Source organism: Chelon labrosus (genome assembly GCF_963514085.1).
Source record: "Chelon labrosus genome assembly, chromosome: 22".
Taxonomy (NCBI): Eukaryota; Metazoa; Chordata; class Actinopteri; order Mugiliformes; family Mugilidae; genus Chelon; species Chelon labrosus.
In genome coordinates, this window is record NC_140355.1 from 4,551,017 (window position 1) to 4,571,472 (window position 20,456).

Genomic DNA, 20,456 nt, shown 5'->3' on the forward strand with positions numbered 1-20,456 from the left:
TAATGTGTTTAAAACATCTGACGCATGCTCCGACATTCTGTGAACATATTAAAGAGGGTACTTTTTATTTAAAACACTTATGGTTGATTTGAAGATTTGACCACATTGCAGTTGTAACTGCCAGGTTCAGTTTCCAGCCTCCACTCCATTCACAGTGAGGGCTAATACGCTGTGGCATTGTCTTTTCACATGCCTGATTAGACATATTGTTTCTACAAGATGTATGGTTGTGTGCTGGGTGTGAACCCAGTAGGTGTGTGGGTGTGTCTGCTGGGAGCTGGATCAGCCTCCTGTGTCAGCCTGTGGGTAAAATGTGAACAGAGCTGAAGTTCACACAGACCCGCAGTGTCTCCTGCAGTCATGCTCTACCATGCTGGATGGTACTTGCTGCTGGGATGCCTGTTGCTGGATTTACAGGGGTTGCACGTGCAAGGTCAAAGACGACGGAATGGAAAGGTACTTGCTGCACACACACAGACGTTTGCTTCTTTTGCACTGATGCAAAGTATAGTGTGGAAGACCGTGCAGCCAGGTGCTTTAAATGAGTTTTACTTGTTTAGCATCTTTTGGTTATTTTGAGTTTACGTTAAAGTTCAAGGTTACACCTGATATGGTTTTCAGTTTTGGATCAAATACCCAAAAATGCTCCTTTGTGCCAAATACAGAATTTTATCGGTGTGAATCCTTAATCTTTCAAAATGCCACATTCATTTTTGAGTTTTGTTTGCCTGGATATCACTGAATCTGGGGATTCGCCAGTGAGATGAAGTGGGGTTTCAACAGTGATTTAAAATTATACTTTTATGCTTTGATATAAAAGTGTAGGCTGTCCCATATTTTGGAGGCTCTATCACCCCTGTTTCTGAGCCTGGATCTAGGGATGTCAAGTAGCAGGTGGTCTGTTTGTGTTCAAAAGAAGTTCTGAAGATTAGGATTTGTTTTCTGTGTGCGTCATGTATGCTTAATTCATAGCATGCATGATTTGCAGCTCAGCAGGATTCTTATTTTTAACCAGCTGCTTTAGAATTTTACCAGAAATGACCAATTCCAGCATATAACATTGCAACCAGCTATTAAAAACGCCAGAAAATCTGAAAAAAATGTGCTGAAGTTTAATTTTTCCCCCTTTCAGATAAAAATAAGCAGAACACATTTAGTAAAAATGGACAGACTGCAGGTTATTACAGGCGTAGCTCTGTGTAGAGGCTCTTCAATGACTGGTGCGAGAAGTGGAAGCTAGCCAGGGACTGTAGAGCAGCTTTATTTTGCAAGAAATGTTTCCCTTCCTCTCTTACATGCTTCGTGATCTTAGTGTATATCCGAGGACCACCACTGGCGAGTGTGTGAATGCTTTGATCCCGACTAGCTGTGGCATTTCTAACATGGGTGGTCCTGCTGGGAATAAAATCCTCAGCCATGATGGCATTTAAGCCACACTGGATTTGCTGAGCTCCGACACTGAGTCGCAATAGAGTCACACGCTAACTGGCACGTGCACAATCCCGACAAACAAACACATTTCATGAAGAAGTTTGCATACACACGCAAGTATTAGCTAGCGTTGCCTTGCATAACAGGGTATGTGCCCTCATCACCTCAGACTGTGCAAATGTTGACGGAATTCAAAGGCAGACTGACACGCAAACACAACTGAATACTCTTGCCTGTCATTTGTCTCTGTCAGGCTACCATTGTTGTTTTCCTTCTGTGTGTGTTTCAAATTTCTGGCCTTAGCTGCAAAGTTTAATTGTCCTATCGTTTTCATAATGACAGACTTGATTGTTATCACTTTTGGATCAAGTTCTGCTGTGTGCAGCATTCCTGTCCTTATTCCTGAAACATCAGACCACTGTCATCTTGAAATGAACAGGCCAAAGCTGCCTACTGCTGCCTGCAAGACCCAGCCAGTCTGCATACCTGTGTCTTGGCGAGATTTACGGACCTTGCCATTTGATTAGCCCTTTGTAGGAGCAAGTGATCATTGTCTGTGTGTGTGCATGAGTGTGCTGATGATAGCTCTGTAGCCTGCAGCACGTTGTCAGGCTGTTGAAGCCTCTGTAGATTTTTCATTTCTCATCACAGAGGGTCTTCCCCATGTACAGACAGACTCCTGAAGAGACTTGTGCTGATGGAGGGATACAGTGATCAAGCAATAACTATTCATTTAAGCCAGGTGTGCCCTGTCAACATCTCCTCTAACTATTGTTCGCTGTGGTTTCCCACAAGTATTTGTTGAGAGTTGCACAGAAGTTGAATCATGATCTTTATTTTTTTAGTCAGTACTGATAAGCAGTGCTCATGAATTTTAAAGGAACTGATGTAATCGTACCAATTGTCCCGACCGCATCATGCCAGCTGCATTACCACAGTATGATAATGTAACTGAAACAATTAGAACGATTCAAGTCCTGGCAAGCTGGACCAGTACTTGCCTTGGAGGCTGGAAATGCACACTGAAAAACAAATGCAGACACACTGTACTGGTAATGCAAGTAATGCATGCAAACCAAATAAGATGAACTAATTTGTGATCACTCACAACCTCAAAACCCACAATAACCTCTAAGAAAACCAAAAGAGACAAAATAGCACAACCTATGAGGAAAGAGCAGTGTCATCATAATAAACTGTGTTTCAGAGGCCTGAGGGTTAAAAAGTCACATGAAAGCTTTCAGTTCAAAAAAGGGATAAAAAAAAAAGTTATGATTTGACAGGAGTATTAAGAAAGCTTTATGGAAGCCAGTAAAATGATTCTGTCTGATTAGTAGCCTCTAGCCTTGCATACTACTGACACAAACTGAACCATTTAAAACCCTGACTGTCATTTGTTCACCTGCGGTATAGCGTCAAGACTGTATATTCTCACATTGTGCCTCTGTAGCACATTTCCATGTTTGTGAGGATCGTAAGGCATGAACAGAGCTCACTTGCTTGAGCCTGCTACCGGAGGACCTCTAGGATGAGAAAGCATAAGAGTGTAAACATAGTCTTGGCACATGATGTAAAGGAGCAAGGAGTTCTTTTCCGGGCTTAGTAAAGTTTTATTTGACAGGAGAACTACTCAGACGCAAGCTATGCAAGTTTGCTCTGTAGATTTTCTGTAAAAGTTTTAAAATGAATACTTGTGCAGACATCGGTGTAGTGTTTGACAATGGTTTGACATTGGAAAGATCCCAATCTGTACTGATCTCCACTAAACCTGTCTCACCCCATACAGATTACATAAGATCAATGGGAATGTCTCTCCCATGTGCCAAAGGTGTAAGGTGAATAAAGGACAGTTGCTCCATATGCTCTGGACTTGTCCTTATCTAGACAACTTTTGGAAGTTCATTATAGCCACTGTTTCAGACATCATAGAGACACTAACACCAGCATGGCTGGAAAATTTCTTTACTGTTGAACTGGAAACCAGAAAACCCACCTTCACAAAAGCACTGGCTGAATGAACTTTCATCATACTGCACGATATCAGGAGAAAACCTGAGACGCAAAATAGAATATAGGGCTCATTTTTAGCACTTCTCCCTTTAATTAACCCTCTCAGTTAAGTATGCATGTCTATTTTATGTACTTGATTTCTTAATTTGGCTTTTTCTTTATCTCTAACAAGGACAGAGTGGTTTGATCTGTCATGGAGGCCATTGGCTCCACTCCATTGATGACCTATAACTTAGAGAAGTGGGACCATGACTTGACTGTTTCCTGTAGGATGTCATTTTTGGCAGCCTACATCTCAGTGGGGCCAGTAAATGAACTAGTCTTGTATAGCCAGACTAAATTCTTATCAGAATATGTGTCTGGTAACATGCCATCTGGATTTCTTTGTGGGAACTAGACTGAGCCATTATAGAGCAAAGCAAAATTGATTCTAAAATGCTCAGGTGATGTATGACTACATTGTTACTCACCCATCATGGCGCGAAGCCCACCTACGCAGTCTGCATACAGATATCTGTTAATAGACATTACTGAGGTGCCTTTGAGCTAACCCTAGCAGCACATTAACCAACAGATCAGACTGAGAGCTGTACTGATCAGCTGGGTGCTGGTATGATTAAGATGCCCCATGTGAAAGAGTGCTTTACTGTCTTTCACTAATAAAGAAGTAATCTAACAGTTCAACAAATTCTGTGTTGAACCATAAACCAACTTCTCCACAGGGCATCTGCACTGTTTATTGTTACATATTTTTCTCATTGTACGCAGACCCCTTAAAACAAACAACCAACAATGCTGACTTCTTTACGCTATTGGAGGCACCCATCCTCACTGGGTTCCAGAGAAGATGTAAATCTTTAAAAACTGGCTACAAGTATGGAGTTTCACTTCAGTAAAAACAGCTGGGCCTTTTGGGTTTTAGAAAACGTTACACAAGCAGAAATTAATAGTAGTCGGGAACTATTTTCACTATTTTACCGAACCCCTGTTGCTAAGTACAGGTGTCACTGTGAAGCTCTTTGGGTACCAGAAAATCACTATATAATTACAAGACCATAACCTAAACTAAAACGTGTGTAGTTAATCTCACCAATGTGTTTTTAGACAATAGTGGAGCTTTGGTTTGTTTTTTTATTCATGTCAAGGAATTTGGTTACAACAAGCAACTTATGTAGCATCTTCTAAAACAGACGCATAAATGTAATTCGCCTTTCACTGTTCAGTTTCAGGGTCTGTGTACACATAACTTACAGTCCACGTACACATAGCTCACAGTAATGTCTGAAGTATTACTTTAATGTTCATCATTAAGCCATTGAGCACACAACGTTATGACTGATCAAGGGAGTGATTTCAGACACGGCTGAATTCTGTGGGGAATCAATGCATATGTTCACTTGTAATACAAAACACTGTCACACTACAGGAATCCAGAAATGATTCCACATGTCCGACAAAGGCTGGTCATGTACTTTTTTTAATAATATTTGTCTTGTACCCTAATGTTTTGGTTGAGTTCACGTCTCCATCACATGGAATGAAGTAGATAGGAATGCATGCAGATATATTACACAATATCATATAGGGATATTTCAATGAGCATTTCTTTGTTAAAAACTTGCAGTTTTTGATAGCTATGGGCTCCTGACTGACTGGCCAATATATCATATTTCTCTAACTCTAAGTATGCTAAGCAGCCCTTTCCAGCTGGTGTTCATAGGAATATCTCACAGACTGGAGGAGAGATAAGTTGAGGGGACGGTGTTGACCAGAGGAGATCCAGTGTCAGCCTATCAACCGGGGCTGGTTGCCTGAATATGGGCTCGGATAAGAGAGACAGAAAGGGCCTTTGTTTTTAGCTCAAGGCTTGCTTGGGTCTCCTGTCTGTCTTTACTGGCATGGCTGGCTGGGTGCATAGTTGCTGGGTTTTCATCCTGGTCTCAGGGCAATCAATTTATTAATGTCCAAGGACAAAACCACAGAGTGCCTTGAAAATAATATATTTCAGGTGGTAATGCAAATCCTGCCTACGCCATATATTTGAAAGTGTGGGTTTTTAACCCCAGCCGTGATTTGTCTTAAAGTTATCCAAGCAGTAACTGAAAGTGGCAGAAAACAGCCACACACAATGAATCATGCCATGATACTTTGTGTGGGTTAGATCGTACATACAGTATTTAAGATTACATTATTGGTCAGAAAGCCATGTTCATCTGATTTGATCTGTCTTGGGTAGTGTTTAGGCATATCATTTTTTGTCATAACATAATCAGAGCATGCTCAATTGATTTTTGCCTTGACAAATGTCTATAACCAAAAAGGAAATCTGAGATCCTCTCTGTAATAATTGCACTAATTCATAAAATGTGTTTGATCCATACAGTCTGTGGGTTATTCCTCCAGCTCTTCGGAGCAATGGGATTTGGCTCTCTGTAACTGAAACCCTAAAAACTATTTATAATCACAGATCACAGATGTACCACTGCCACAAATGCTGAAACGGTGCCTAACCAAATTTATACCTTTACCCTGCTCTTTAAAGTGGCCTTTACTCGGCGGGATTTAATCAGGTGAGATGTGGGACAACATGACATACACCACTCTAGATGCATGAACAGTCTGCAGACCTTAAACCCAAGTAAGCCATTTAAATAATGTAGGACTGGACACACCATGAAAGAGATCACCTGTAACATCTATACCGCTGGATGTGTATTAACACCAATTTAGTGAATGCCTTGAAGAGTGAAAGCTGTTTTGGATCAAGCATTGATTAGAGCCTGCCTTGTACTAAATACTTGACTAATATCTCATAACAAATGAGTGCACAATCCTTACATGGAATCTCATTTGGTTGGTAATAAAAATTATGTCCCCATGGAACTATACTGTAGCCCAGGTGCTGATATCATGCTAACAGAGAACAGGTTTCAAAAGAGAAGAGGGGACAACAGACAACACAAACATAAAAATGTGTGTTTCACATGGAACTCTATTACTCTGTTTTGTTTTGTTTGTTTTGTTTTTTTTTTCAGGTCATGCACACACGAGCCTCTATTCCTTGTTCCGGCCCTCCTGCTCTCCACATGCCTCTCAACTCTACTTAAGTACTCTCCATTTCAGTCTGTTAGGGTCATCAAACAAAATTTATAGCCCTTTGGTCCCTTCATCTGAAAGGCATCCCTCATCATGCCATTGTGGTCCCTGAAGCCCGGCATTTGCCTGTGTTTTGTTGTGTGCGTGTATGTGTATTGCCACATGACCGGCAAGGCTAAAAGGCTTGGGTCATTGAGTTTTATGTGTTGTTAATTTTCCACTGTCACCCTTGGATACCGCAGAAACTGCTGTGTTTGTTTGAGCAGAAAGAAGCCACAAAGGGGTTGTGACTTTATGAAAGTCTGTAATAATAGGTTTACATTTTGACAGAAGGCCAAAATGATTTACAATGAGAACAATAGTTTGATTTTGTATAATTTAGTGGTATAGGTTTGCGCGCTACTTTGTTCAAAACAAAATGGGACAGGAGGCAGTGTCAATAGAAGTGAAACTTGTCAACTTAGACAACCCAATCTTTAATGTTTATCATTAATGTTAAACCCGAGGGACAGAAGTATGAGGTTTATTGGATACAGCAATGGTATCCCAACCACAAGGGGAGCTGTGGAAGAGCGGTTAGAGAAGAAGCTTTGGGACCATAATGAGGTCATAGGTTCCTAATCCCTATGCACATGGCTGAAGTACCTTGAGCAAGCACCTGGACTTGTACAGTTTCTTGATGGCATTTCACCACTCATCTGGTGGGGAGTTGGGGTTTAAACAGGAACATCAGAAACTCGCATGACTATTTTCTGTTCACTACCAGGTACTTACCTGTCGTTGGAGTTCTTCAGAGCTGAAAAAAACTACTTGGATGAGCGGCAAAACATTTTTCAGGGAACTCTACAAGTCCATGTGCTTGCTCAAGGTACCTCAGCCATTTGCATAGCCATTACTAACCTGAGACTTCATTATGGTCCCAAAGCTTCTCTAATCACTCTTCCATAGCTGAGTTTATGGTTGGGATACTTGGATGAGTGGTGAAACATTTTCAAGAAACTCTATGAGTCCAGTTGCCTTTCTTCAGCATTTTTGGATATATCATGACCTAGATGACTGAGAACTTTCACAGGCTAACCCCCAAAACACTCCAAGTGAACAAACTGCTGTTTGAATGAATGGGTGGGTTAAATGCAGCAAGCACCAAAAGAATTTCCCCATCAGGGATCAATGAATTACAAACGTCAATATGATACCTGACATACAATAATGGTCAAAGAGCAGTAAAGGTTAAGTGTTCAACTTTATAGAAGTTCTCACTCGTTTGGCTCACAGAAATAGCATATGTAGAGTGGGCGTAGCCACTCTGTGTGAAAATTGAAGCCAGTGCTGAAGAAGCACTCGCACCGCTGCTAGTTGCTAGTGGTAGGGCTCCAACCACGTCTGGCTTCAACAAACATTCAATTATCTTAATGTTCTCAATACTAAGTCAATAATTTTTTCCCACAAGTCATTTCAGTTGAGAGGACCTCTTCTGATGGTCTGCATGGTCCTAGTGGTCCTTTTGAAAACAAGTCTATAATGAAGTAGATATTGGGCCTCACAGAGAGGCTTAGTAAAGATCCAACCGTTGTTCTTCTACAGCTACTCAGTCTTGTCCAAATATGGTCCCTTCTTGCTCCAAACAAAACCCAAGATGGTGACGGACAGATGCCAAACTCGAGGCTTCAAAACGGTAGTCCACAAAACAATGACGTCACTGTGGCTATGTCCATCTTTCATATACACTCTATTGGTTTGGCTTCAGCAGGGAGCTGAATGTGAACCACTGAAATGTTAATAAGAGACAGCACATTTAAATGTTTTGAAAAGAAATGACAAAATCACCAGTGTTGGTTGACAGATGGGTCAGTGGTAACTGTCTTGAAAAGTTAGATGATCTAAAGAACTGACAGGCGAAATGATAGCAGATGTCAGTTAAGAGATGGCAGTTGTGAAGATGCCAAAGTCAGCAACAGCATCTTCTTTCAGGGTAATGGGAAACATTTTTTAAGTAAGAGTTGTGCCATCATAAAATCAACTTCTTTTCAATCATTCACATACAAATTTGATTTAATGTGTGTAGTATTTTCATTGAACAATTTTCTGAAACTGAGACATTTATTTATTTTTGATACTCCTTGGACAGTCTACCACAGCAATGGAGAGACCCATAATAAGAGATCCATATCCCATACAAATATTAACTATTACCACAATATGTACCAGAAATCCACATTAATAATGTCTGAGAGAAAGATCATGATATAAGCTCTAACTCTTGTTTTGTTTGTCAACAGAATCCCATCCACAGACGAGGGAGTTCTCGAGGGGATGGGACGGTGCCTACCAGACCCAATAGGAAAGGTTCAGTAGGTCGTGGGGATGTATTTCTGGTGGACGAGGATACTGACTTGTTTGATCCAATCTTTCAAAATGGCGGACAAGTGAACCCTGAGTGGAAACCTCCTAGGAACGGACTGAAGGGGAGCCAAAAAGGGAAATCAGAATCATCTAAAAAACTGGAGGAGAACATTACCACACAGAAGAAGACAGATTCTGTTGGGAGGACTCCATTGTTGTTCCCAGGAAAACCTTCTGATGAAATCATTGACTTAGACAACGGACATTCCCCTAAGAAGCCCTCACTAGGATTTCCTGTACTTCCCAAGATCCCTTCAGGTCCCAGTACATCCACAGACTCTAACAAACTAAGAGAAGATACAGATGAACAGACCAGGACTGTTTCACCTACACCTCATGTCACTAACTCTGAGTCATCTGCAAAGGTAAATGAAGTAGGGAACCCCATCTCCACACAGACCATCACATACTTCAATCGCAGAACCGAGAATGATGGTAAACAACCAGGCAAAGACCGCGTTGGAATTGTGACCATTGTATCCAGAGATGGAGACCTGGCACTGGGCTCAGATGGCAAAAAGTACTTGCTCAAGAGAGGGCCACCAGGCAGAATGGGTCCCCCAGGGCAGGAAGTGAGTAGTTTTATATGCTTCTTGTTTCTTGAATACCCTTGTTTTAGTGCTATTGTATGTGTCATATCAGAGCTATCTGTTGATGGATAAGATTTAAAAAAAAGAAAGAAGGGCAACCCTTGTGAATGGAAATGTGTGATGTCTGTCTGTGCTTTACATCTTGCAAGTGCAGTTCTCCATCAGCCGCCATCTGAGTCTGATCAAGGGTGGTTAAGTTGCTTGAACATATGTTGAGCCACATGTCTTTGATGCCCCGATGTGAGCACTCAGAAAACCACATGGTAAAAAGAGCCTCAGCCATTTGTCATAGCATTGCTTGATATGACAGTCTTAACCTCTGGCCGCCAACTTATGTGAGCAGAGGAGTAAAGTGAATTCATTCTATTCAATCGGACGGTTTACCTGCTTTAAGAGGTGGGTCATTACAGGGACTTTAATGCAGATCGAACCAAAAGCAGACACATCTTCTTATGTCTGGGGTCGTGCTGCAATAAAATCCACAGGATCACTCAGCACGATTACTGTGATTGGAAACGGCTGTAGGGAAAACGAAGCATGGCGGCAGTTGGTGTCCTGTTGGCTTCTCTAACTTCATGGGGAACATCTCACAAATTAGCCTCAAGTTATTTATTACTGATGTATAAAAAATCATGTGTAAGAAAAGGAAGGACACATAAAGTATTTCTATGACATGGCCACAGAGTTTTAAAATGAAAAGTTGTATGAAAATGATATACCATGATCCCACACTACTAAAATACACCATTACTGCCATTACTTCCCCACAGGCTGCTCATTGCTTGAACCACTGTGGTGCAACCACAAATGCGAAAATGTAAAATGGAAACTGTTGTAGTCTTGTAAATCTTGTTAGAATCCACCTGCCTTACAAGCTAATTACAAGGTGTAATCAGTAGAAAATAATGGCCTCAACACATAGTGGTTTTCGTTGTGTGGTATGGTTTATTTTTAGTGATTCAACATTAGCACAACTACTATATGTGAACGTCAAAACAACATCAAACATATGTTTGTGCCAGACCCACAAAGTTTCAAGCAGTTTGCATGTTTTAGGAGAGAGACCTTAAAATTAATTACTTCCTTTTCAACAAGCCATAAGCTCTTTTACAAGGATAACAGGATAGTTTACTCCACTTTACACAGTTTTCAAGACATTTTGAACAATACATCACTTTGTGAATGCTAATTTGCATCTGAAGACTAAGGAGTTAATTGTTTCCACAGGGCTGTCCCGGTGAGCCTGGCCTTCCTGGGTTTAAAGGTGATAAGGTAACCGAACCTGGTTTACAACATAATGACCTATGATGATGTGTTAAGTTAGTCCACTCTGTTCCTTAGGATTTAAGTGAACTGCTGTTCAGTACACCCCTGAAATAGTATCTGAGGTGGTATGTTGTTTTAAAGCGCAGTTTCATCATTTTAATACCTACTGCTATAAACCTTTCTTCCTACATTTGTTATTTATGACAGAGCCCCAGTGTTGTATCATGTTACTTCTTGACCTGAAAAACAAGAACTTCTATCCATATAAATTGATTTGTCTTACATAAATGTACAACTTTCTTTTTAATGTCCACAGGGTAAGCTGGGCCCTGAAGGGAATCCAGGAAAAAGGGGGGAGACAGGACCTCCTGGACAACCGGGTTTACCAACACTCTACTTGTGGAAGAACACTGCTGAGGAATGGTCTGCTTTTCAGGTACAGTGTCCTTCATTTATTCATTATAATAGTTACAGCAGGTTTACATAGTTCTCTTGTCACTGCCTCTACATACCCATCCTTTAGCTTGAAGGATGGGTATATACAAGAGAAGTAGCGACTTATAGAAAGTAAATGGAAACACTGTAAATAAAATTATAATCCCAAAATAATTGGCTAATAGTAGTAGATAATAGTAGTAGTTTAATCATTAGTAGTAGCAGTAGTTTTAACATTTATACACTTGCATTTTTAGCCATACTGGCAGTATGGCTACAGGAATAGCAATATCTGTCAGTTGGTTAGTCCATCAGACACCACTTTGGTTCTAGCTAAATTATTTCTACATTTAGACAAACTGCAGTCATAGCTGGTTCTGACACATCTATGAGTAACTTTTTTTCTGTTGTTAATCTTGAGCCAACAACAAGATTTTCAGCAGTTTTTTTTTTGAGTCAACTGCTAATTGCCGCATAGCAGGCTAACATGTTAACTAGCATGCTAGCAAGTTAACAGCTAAGCTGGTAAGTTTTACATCTTGATGTGCCTAACTCCTGGCTAATTCATAAATGAGTGGGTGTCACCCAATACACGTAAAATGAGTGGGTTGTGTAAAAAGGTAGCCCTGTACAGTACGGATGAATGAAGAGATCAACTAATAATACACCAAATCAGTTTTGTACCTTGCTCTTAACATGTTAACTTCTGCTGTAAAGTTGGGCATTTTAACACTGGCATCTGTTGGGGCTGACTTGCTTTTGACTTCAAGTGGGCATTTTGAGGATCACTTCCTTTTTCAGAAGCTGAACTTTAGAGTTCCTAGTTCTCATTGTATAACAGAGAAATATTTAGCCAGTCCTGTAGTCCTGTAGCTTGTGCTGTGCCGTTATCTGTTCTGTAAAATTCCCATGATAAAAGTTTAATTGGTAGCTGAAATAAGATTAGATGCTATCAGGTATATTTAATTCTAAACAACAACTGGGCGCTGACGCAGTGTTAGCATTTTAACAGCAAAACTTGTTTATTTTCTGGTTTTGGGGCTGGCATGCTAACAAGATAACATTCTTGAGAAAGTAAATTTTGATTGTTTGTATTCTTTCTCTTTAAGAAAGCCAGATTTTTCCCCTACTTCTGGTCATTGTGCTGTTCTATGTTTGATAATGAACTAATTTCCTTACTAAATGCAGAAACTTGAAATTGATATGACCTATATTTTTATGTAAATCCTGGTAAGCTAACAGGATTCATAGCCTTCCTCCAAAAGTAAAATCCTAAAGTTTTTCCATATCCAGTGCGTAATTCATTGATACATGAGACAAGTCGCACAAGACATGAATTATTCTTCCCGGCCAAGCCACCATAGGTAGACCCATAAGATCCCCAGACTATCTACAAAACCTTTAACCTTACAGTTATTGTGCGTGCAAGCTGATGCTCCGTCCTCATCTGTTTGATCTTTCTAGTCTGGCCACAGCTGTAAGTTGTATAATACACACACACAGTATGTCAGCGTGATGGAGAAGTTTAAGTCCGTTATTGAAACAATATGACTGAAATAAAAATCTGTTAGTGGTTTGTGAAAGCTATTTGTTTCTGTATGTGCTTTGAACTTTGTGTGGACATCCTGGAGAGGTCAATCATATACATTAATTCATTCCAAATGGGGGTCAGTGATAAGGCAAAGATAGATTTTTAACTACAGCAGCTTCCTTTAGGTTTAGACAACTCGTATCATGATTGGTATAATTTTAGTTCTGTTACATTTATTCCTGGATTTGAAACCTATCCTGTGTTCCTGTTCTTCCTGTAGCAAACCAATTTCTACCAGCTACTCCGTGCTGGTTGGCCTGTAAGTACGCTGTGACCATTAATAGCCTTCTATGCAGGCAGTTAGTTTTTTAGTGTGTTCCTGTGAACCTGAGGCCGGTTTCTTCTTTGTGAGCTTGCAGAGTAAAGAAGGCCCCGCTGGACCACCTGGAGAGATGGGAAAACCTGGAATACAGGTTAGAGATGGGCTCCTTTTACAGTTATTACACATCTGATGAACATAAATACATGTATTTTATTGATCCTTTTTCTCAGGGGCCACCTGGAGAACCTGGGGTGCGGGGACAACCAGGGATGCTGGGTGAGATGGTAAGTAGCCAGGTTGATAATTCTTGTTCTAGAACTTGGTTAGTTTGGTTTCACTTTGCAAAATCCTATGAATTTCATATGCTAACATTTATTGGATATATTGCAGTTTCAACAATCAACTTTAAGCTTCACTTCTTGTATTTTATTGGCAAAATAATGTGTTTGATTTAAATGCAAATGGAACTTTTCTGCTTCCTTTCTGCAATGCCTTCATTTTTATCTTTATCCCTCTGCTGACCTTACCAGAAAACTCAGCAGCACCATCTAGTCGACAATTGATTTTATGATCCGAGCACCAAAAAGTTCTTCTCATAGATACCTGCTGACCTTTTTCACACCCCACTTTTTCCCTACATACGTACATAAACTCAATGTTATGTCTAAGAGACCTGTCAATCAAGTTAGCCCATCATGAAACTGAATTTTCTTTAAATGTCATTAAATGTCAATGTGTTTAAGATTTGGGGTGTCAAATATGCTTGTCTTTGAGTGTTGATTTCAGCTGAATTTAATATAGCTGGTGGAGCAGAGTGAGTGTGGTTAAAGGGAGTGGGTGTTTGGAAACCCTTTGTGCGTGACACTCCCTATGAAGTCACCATTCTCATATTTAGAGACACTAAACTATGAAATTATTTTTATTGCTGAATTAAGAGTTTTTTTTTAAGTACATTTCATTATACTGAGGCACAGTTGATTAAATTTTCTAAATTTATATTGTCTTTCACTTTCTCTCTCAGGGGCCTCGCTTTTCTTCACTTATTTCTGAGCTACGTTTAAATTTGTAAACCACTAACTTAATTTGTTTGGGTGAGCAACTTTTATAGGTAGATACCAATTTAACTGTGTTGCATCCATCTCAAAAACGTCTCAAAATACATGAACCCTGGAAGTCCACTGTGACCACATGGAAACTGACAGCCGGTGCCATGTATTCTGTGAGGTCCCAACTTGGTAATGAGAAAAAGCGTGGTTTGGGTTTTTCTTGTGAACACTCGCCTTTGGTCGCCGTTCTGTCATGACCCATGTGGCCAAAAATATCAGTCCATTGTGTTTGTGTCTGAGGCTCTGTGTAGTCTACATGAGTGAAAGCACATTTGTGTTCGGGCATAAATAATGACACATCACCTACTGTACATCTTTCTGGTAGAGTCATTAGGAAGGTCGTCATAATGTTATTCCTGGTTGGTTTATGTAACCGCTTATCCTCGTCAATCATAGGGTTCAACCAGAGAGAGACAAACAAGTATTCACACTCACATTCACACATGCAGCCAGTATACACTGCCTGGCCAAAAAAAAAGTCGCACTTCTCACTTTTGGATTCGATTGACCATTCAAGAAACTGCAGTTTTTGCCATTCTCACATTAGCTTTAATTTCTAAGCTTGCATGTAGGTATGACTCCAACTCAAGGGGGTAGGAAAAGGTAACAGAATGAATTAAGAGTGAAAGAGAAGCACGTAACCCTTAATTTCTACCTTTATTACTGACACTGCTGTGCATGAGCAAGGTTCACTGAATGCTCTAGTGAAGCTGCTCAGTGGCCAGAATGTCAGACAATCAGCCACAACATTAAAACCAATGACCCGTGAACGTAATTACATTAATAATCTTGTTGCAATGCAATGATCTGCTGAGAAATCTGGTCTTGGTATGCATGTAATTGTTATTTAGACACGTACCGCCCATCTAAACATCATTGCTGACCAGGCACCCCACCCTATAGCAACTACACAGCCATCCCCAGCAGGTCAATGCAGACTTCCAAACCACAAAAAACTGCTTAAGAACAGTCCAAAAAAGAAAAACCATAGGACCCAAAGACTCCCTTATCAACATCCTTGTGCCAGACTCGATAGGGCACCCTCAGAAGGCCTGTGTCAATAAGTGGAGCTGGGAGGCAAAAGGGAGAACTAAACAGTGTTAGGCAGGAGGTTTTAATGTTGTGGAAAAAGTCAATTTGTGATGCTGTGTTGTTCATTATCACTGTAAACTGAATATATTTGGGATTTGGGATTGGTGGTTGGACAAACAAGCAATTTGAAACCCTTAGTTTCAAATAGCTGGAACCATTATTATCATCCCACAGGTTTCTAATGCAATGACACTGTCACTACTCCCGTAGAAAAAAAGCTTGGAATTAGCCTAGATTATTTCTAGTCCGCTCTGCCCTAGAACATTTTGGCTCAGATGTGAGCTAACAATATACTAAAAACCTTCAAAGCCGATGACACTGCATACCTAACAAAAACACAAGCTACCAGCTATCCAGCCATGTAATTGTTAGCAATGAACATGAAGGGTTTCACAAACGAATGAGAGGCCACATTCACTATTGACTTCATCTTAAGAACAGAATTAGATGTGAGCTTCATTCATTAATTTTCTGTAACCACTGGTCCTGTGAAGGGTCGTGGATGGGGCCTATCCCAGCTGTCACTGGGCGAGAGGCGGTGTACACCCTGGACAGGTTGCAGAGCTAACACAGAGAGAGAGACAACCATTCACACTCTTGCCTATGACCAATTTAGAATAGATATGAGATGATGAGACTATTTCTTGTTGCTTGTTTGTTACAGTCGTCATCGTGTGCTGTTCAGAGAATGACACAGTGATAGAACATATATGTTATGCTAATTTATATGGTATGTGAATTTAGAAGAATGAAAGTATATGAAACTGTTTTACTGAAACTACGTAGTAGGTGTCCTTTGTAAAGAATTGATGGACGCCCTGCAGCCAATCAGAATAGCGTATTCAACTAGACCATGGCGTGTTTCTAACAGCGCTTAAGGTGCTGTTGAAAATCATGTATGTAAATGTATGTGCTTGCTGTCAGTGAAGTTACCGTGGTTGAATAATTCATTATGTCGGTCTCTTACATTGTATCCATCATCCACTGCTGTTTAGAGTTTAGCGTTGTCCACCGCCAGCACAGGTGGTTTAGCGATTCACTGTGAATCTGTCCATGTTTTTCCACCCATCCTCAGGCAGAGTTATTGCACGCCTCAATCTTTTAGACAGTGTGTTGTTATTCAGGTGATGGCCTGTCTGTGTGATGAATGGCTGTACTGAGTGGTGGAAAGGGCCAGTGTCTTCACAGCACACACTTGTAATTTATAATGTAGCACTCCCAGTGTGAAGCTCTGTGGATGATAGAGTTTGACTCACTACAGTATATTTCATGTTTGTTTGATTTCAGATTTACATTTATGTTCTGCTCTGTCATGTTGTTTTGAAGTTTAATGCATCATATAAAACTGTCATGGCTTTCCACTAACATGCTGATAAAGGGGTCAGGATCGATAGTGGCTCATCTCCATCAACCATCCTGTCATTTCTCTTGTCTGACCAGGGGGATCGAGGTCCCAGGGGCCCTGCGGGACGAGCCGGGATCCCAGGCAGAGACGGAGAGAACGGAGAAGACGGCCAGCCCGGTCCACCCGGCGTTCCTGGACCACAGGTGCGCACATTCTGTGTGTTAAACACACCGCACAGAACATGCATGTAGAGCATGAGTGTGTTGTACATTTTTTGTTTTCTTATTTCATCTGTTGTAATATGTCTACCTTGTGTCTCATTGATGTCAGGGTCCGTGGGGATACAGGGGAGAGCGAGGGTCCAAAGGAGAAAAAGGTGATGAGGTGAGGAATAAAACAGCACAGCTGCTTTTGTAAGGAAAAATAGTCTGTGGCTTGATTTACTGTATATGAAGTAATGCATACTATAATGTGGAGTCAAGTATACATGGTTGTACACCTTCTAGCCTGTGATTTTAATTGTGCACATTTGCTGTTTTTTATCTGAGTGGTAGTTTTACATAAACTGGTCTTAATAAGGCTTGGTGCTGTGCCAAAACAACGTCAGATTTGCTACCAAAGTTGTCTCAATTGAATCTGATCAGCTGCACTAGAACAGAAAACTCTGGGTTAGCAAATCCAAGAGTTCAGGATGAGATTTATCTGGCACCTGATGTATTCAGCCTTTTAAGAATGTGAGACACTCAGTCATTACATGCAAAAATAAAAACATAATATCAGGTTCAGGCACATCAGAATTAATGTCACAGTTTCTGACACAGGCCATCAGAAAATGTCACCTTGCAGCACCTGATAATTAGACAATGTGCAGCATCTAAATCATGGTACATAACCTTTGATCATACTTCTTGGTGGATACAGAATGTGGTGTAAAACCTGTAGTCAAGCGATCCAATGTTAATATGAACCATATTGATTACATCTACTTTAAATCCAGATTTGATGCCGTCCTTGTGGCAAAGCAGCTGTTCTCCAGGAGAAAACATTTACAATTTTTAATGGTGTCATTATATGAAATCAACACCGTATGGTATACAGTATTTGCACACTGTGCATTTTTTGTGCCCTTCCCCAGGGTTTCATCGGCTTCAAGGGTCCCAGAGGGGAAATTGGTGAACCGGGCGAGAAGGTACATTTTGTTGCATTCAGTTGTCATCCACATTAAAAGTGTAAAGAAGATTGTGAACTGATAGCATTCTGGTCTGTTTTGACTTTCTCTCACAAAGTGCGCGGAGGATTCAAAGCAATATGATGAATTTGTGTAATGCTAGTTATCTCAAAACACATATCCAGGTTATAATCTAACATAGTGGTCTGAGCAGGTTGACCAGAGACAGGATGTAAGAAGATGTGAAAGGCTTTAAAAGAAACAGATCAGAGCTCTTATTACATCTGTTTCTGCACAAATATGCTATAATGTTTCTGTGTTCTTTCTTTGTGTAGGGCGCAACTGGTTTTCCTGGTCGACCTGGTCGTGTCGGGCCAACAGTAAGTGACTTTTATTTTTAAATGTGCAACCAACCAGAATTTTCAGTTTTACATAAAATGTATAAATCCGCCCTCCTCCAAAGTAGGCGGCTTGTAAGACGGGAACCATTCTCTTCAATCTAACACTTAATTTACAAGCACAGTGGTCCGGACAAGCTGCCAGGACATTACAGGAGCAATTAATTGTTTTGGCCTATTTTACTGCTGCTCTTTTCTTGGTTTTACTTTGATTTTACTCCAGGATTAGCACAGGCTCCCTGACCAGCAGGCAGTAATCTCTTTTAATAGACTCTCGACTCTCTTTGGATACAGCGTTCTCTCTGTATTTTAATGGCATTACTATGTAACTGACATCTTTAATCTTATCTGCAGGGGCCTCAGGGGATCCGAGGTGGCTCTGGGCCAGAGGGGCCTCCCGGACCTGATGTGAGTGATGCGCTGTCCAAATCCAGTTACACAAGAAGCTTCATTCTTATATGAAAAGCAGTCGTTTTTTTTTGTTTTTTTTTAGTTTAGTTTTATTACAAATAGTAATAGTCCTTGTGCTTTGTGACACTGTTTTGATCTAGACATTTAAAAGTTACTAAAAGGTACTAAATACCAACCACGCAATAAACAACACACTTTTATACAAACTTTAATATTTTTTAGACTAAATTGTGAGCAATCGTTTAATGTCACTGAAATGTATTGAACTTTTTTCTTTTTGAAAAACTCTGATGGACTGATGGACAATGAATTTAAGTGCAGTGTATTATTCATGGACTTTTGCACTTGTCATCAGGGGGAGAGCGGACTGGACGGCCCACCAGGTCAGCCAGGGCCACCGGTAAGCAGATGGACAGATTAGATAGACAAAATATGTGTCTGCTCCGACTGTGTGTGTGACACGCGTTCATTTTGTGTGTCCCAGGGTGCACCAGGTGTCACAGGACGAGTTGGCGCTCAAGGAGTTAATGGATCAAGGGTACGATTACACACAAGTATTGATTATAACCTGCAAGTTAAAACGTGATTTTATGATTTTACTTCAGTTATTAATGCATTTTCTAGGAATGACTTAAAATAGGCTGATGGGAGTTTATTGATTTGATGTTTTATGCCCTAATTTAGTTTACGTGCTACCTCCTCAGTGTATAAATCATTGATGTTGTTTCTTGCAGGGGGACATGGGCCCTGCCGGCAGTGTTGGCCCCAAAGGCCCACAGGTATACATTTTGTTTGGTTATTTATACACTTCAGTTTTTTTATTTTGGCTTTTGGAAATGTTTAGACACTGCGTTTGACATAAAATGTGTTAACTTCCTTTTGTTTTGACTAGGGGCCTCCAGGCTTAGAAGGACAGGTGGGACCTCCAGGGCTCAGAGGACCCCAAGTAAGCACAGTTCAAGGCAAGACTGTATAGGAGCTTTGCTATCAGTAAATCACAGAGGTTAATCTGTACTTTTCAACAGGGACATCAAGGACTGATGGGTGCTCCTGGACCTAAAGGAGATCCTGTAAGTTTGTTTGTTTTGAATCTGAAAAATGACCCTGATAAAATGATCTAGGTGAACTGGGGTTTGAACAACATGGGTGGAGAGACAGTGTCTACTTAAAGACGCTTTCAAGTTTGCAACGGATTTGGAGCCTGACCGACACTAGGCACTAAAGAATTTTGCAGACTCTTCTACTTCCATTTTGTAAAGTGCAAAACTAAGTGTTTTTAATTGATAACATGTGTCATTATATGCATTTGGCTTGTATTTCATACTAAATCAGTTTTTATAAGCGTAATGCACACACAATGGTGTATAAACATGTACAGTTAAGACTCAAACAGTATCTTATTGTTATTTTTCCATCTGTTTTGTTTCCTTCCTTCTTATGTCAGGGGCCTCTGGGGCCCATGGGTACCCGAGGGGAACCTGGCTTTGAGGGGCCCATGGTGAGTTTCACTTAAACGCTTCTCCAGGGTTTTACATTCAGACACATTGCAGTCTCGCAGCTCTGGATAATGTGTGATTTATGTATGAATGTTACAAAGAGTCCCAGTGGTCGGCTGGGTTTTAACTGGTGCTGTAACTTCTGTCTCCACAGCAGCTCAGCTTCACACAGACTGTAAAATATACAGTATTTCATCCTCACATTTGGTTCTAAAAGCGCAACGCTATTAGAACTCATACTGCAGCCCCACAATGCCATCTACTGGTTGGCATGTCTCTCAACAGGATGCTGTGTGTTTCTTCTATACTTTATAAGGCTTTACTCAGTTCACAGATTAATCTTTTATTCGTTTAGA

General features: G+C 40.6%; 1 protein-coding gene across 1 annotated transcript in view; it reads left to right on the top strand.

Annotated features, from left to right (window-relative positions):
• Nucleotides 1-20,456, top strand: part of LOC311507870 (uncharacterized protein) — a gene marked incomplete at its 5' end in the record, with an annotated part of 97,024 nt that overhangs the window by 41,824 nt on the left and 34,744 nt on the right. The window contains 17 exons of the mRNA XM_084572410.1: nucleotides 8,817-9,512; nucleotides 10,758-10,802; nucleotides 11,113-11,232; nucleotides 13,043-13,081; nucleotides 13,182-13,235; nucleotides 13,315-13,368; nucleotides 16,723-16,830; nucleotides 16,958-17,011; nucleotides 17,763-17,816; nucleotides 18,131-18,175; nucleotides 18,548-18,601; nucleotides 18,960-19,004; nucleotides 19,089-19,142; nucleotides 19,339-19,383; nucleotides 19,497-19,550; nucleotides 19,630-19,674; nucleotides 20,049-20,102. Of these exons, the coding sequence (XP_084428536.1) occupies nucleotides 8,817-9,512; nucleotides 10,758-10,802; nucleotides 11,113-11,232; nucleotides 13,043-13,081; nucleotides 13,182-13,235; nucleotides 13,315-13,368; nucleotides 16,723-16,830; nucleotides 16,958-17,011; nucleotides 17,763-17,816; nucleotides 18,131-18,175; nucleotides 18,548-18,601; nucleotides 18,960-19,004; nucleotides 19,089-19,142; nucleotides 19,339-19,383; nucleotides 19,497-19,550; nucleotides 19,630-19,674; nucleotides 20,049-20,102 (1,620 nt within the window). The remainder of the gene's footprint in view (nucleotides 1-8,816; nucleotides 9,513-10,757; nucleotides 10,803-11,112; nucleotides 11,233-13,042; nucleotides 13,082-13,181; nucleotides 13,236-13,314; nucleotides 13,369-16,722; nucleotides 16,831-16,957; nucleotides 17,012-17,762; nucleotides 17,817-18,130; nucleotides 18,176-18,547; nucleotides 18,602-18,959; nucleotides 19,005-19,088; nucleotides 19,143-19,338; nucleotides 19,384-19,496; nucleotides 19,551-19,629; nucleotides 19,675-20,048; nucleotides 20,103-20,456) is intronic.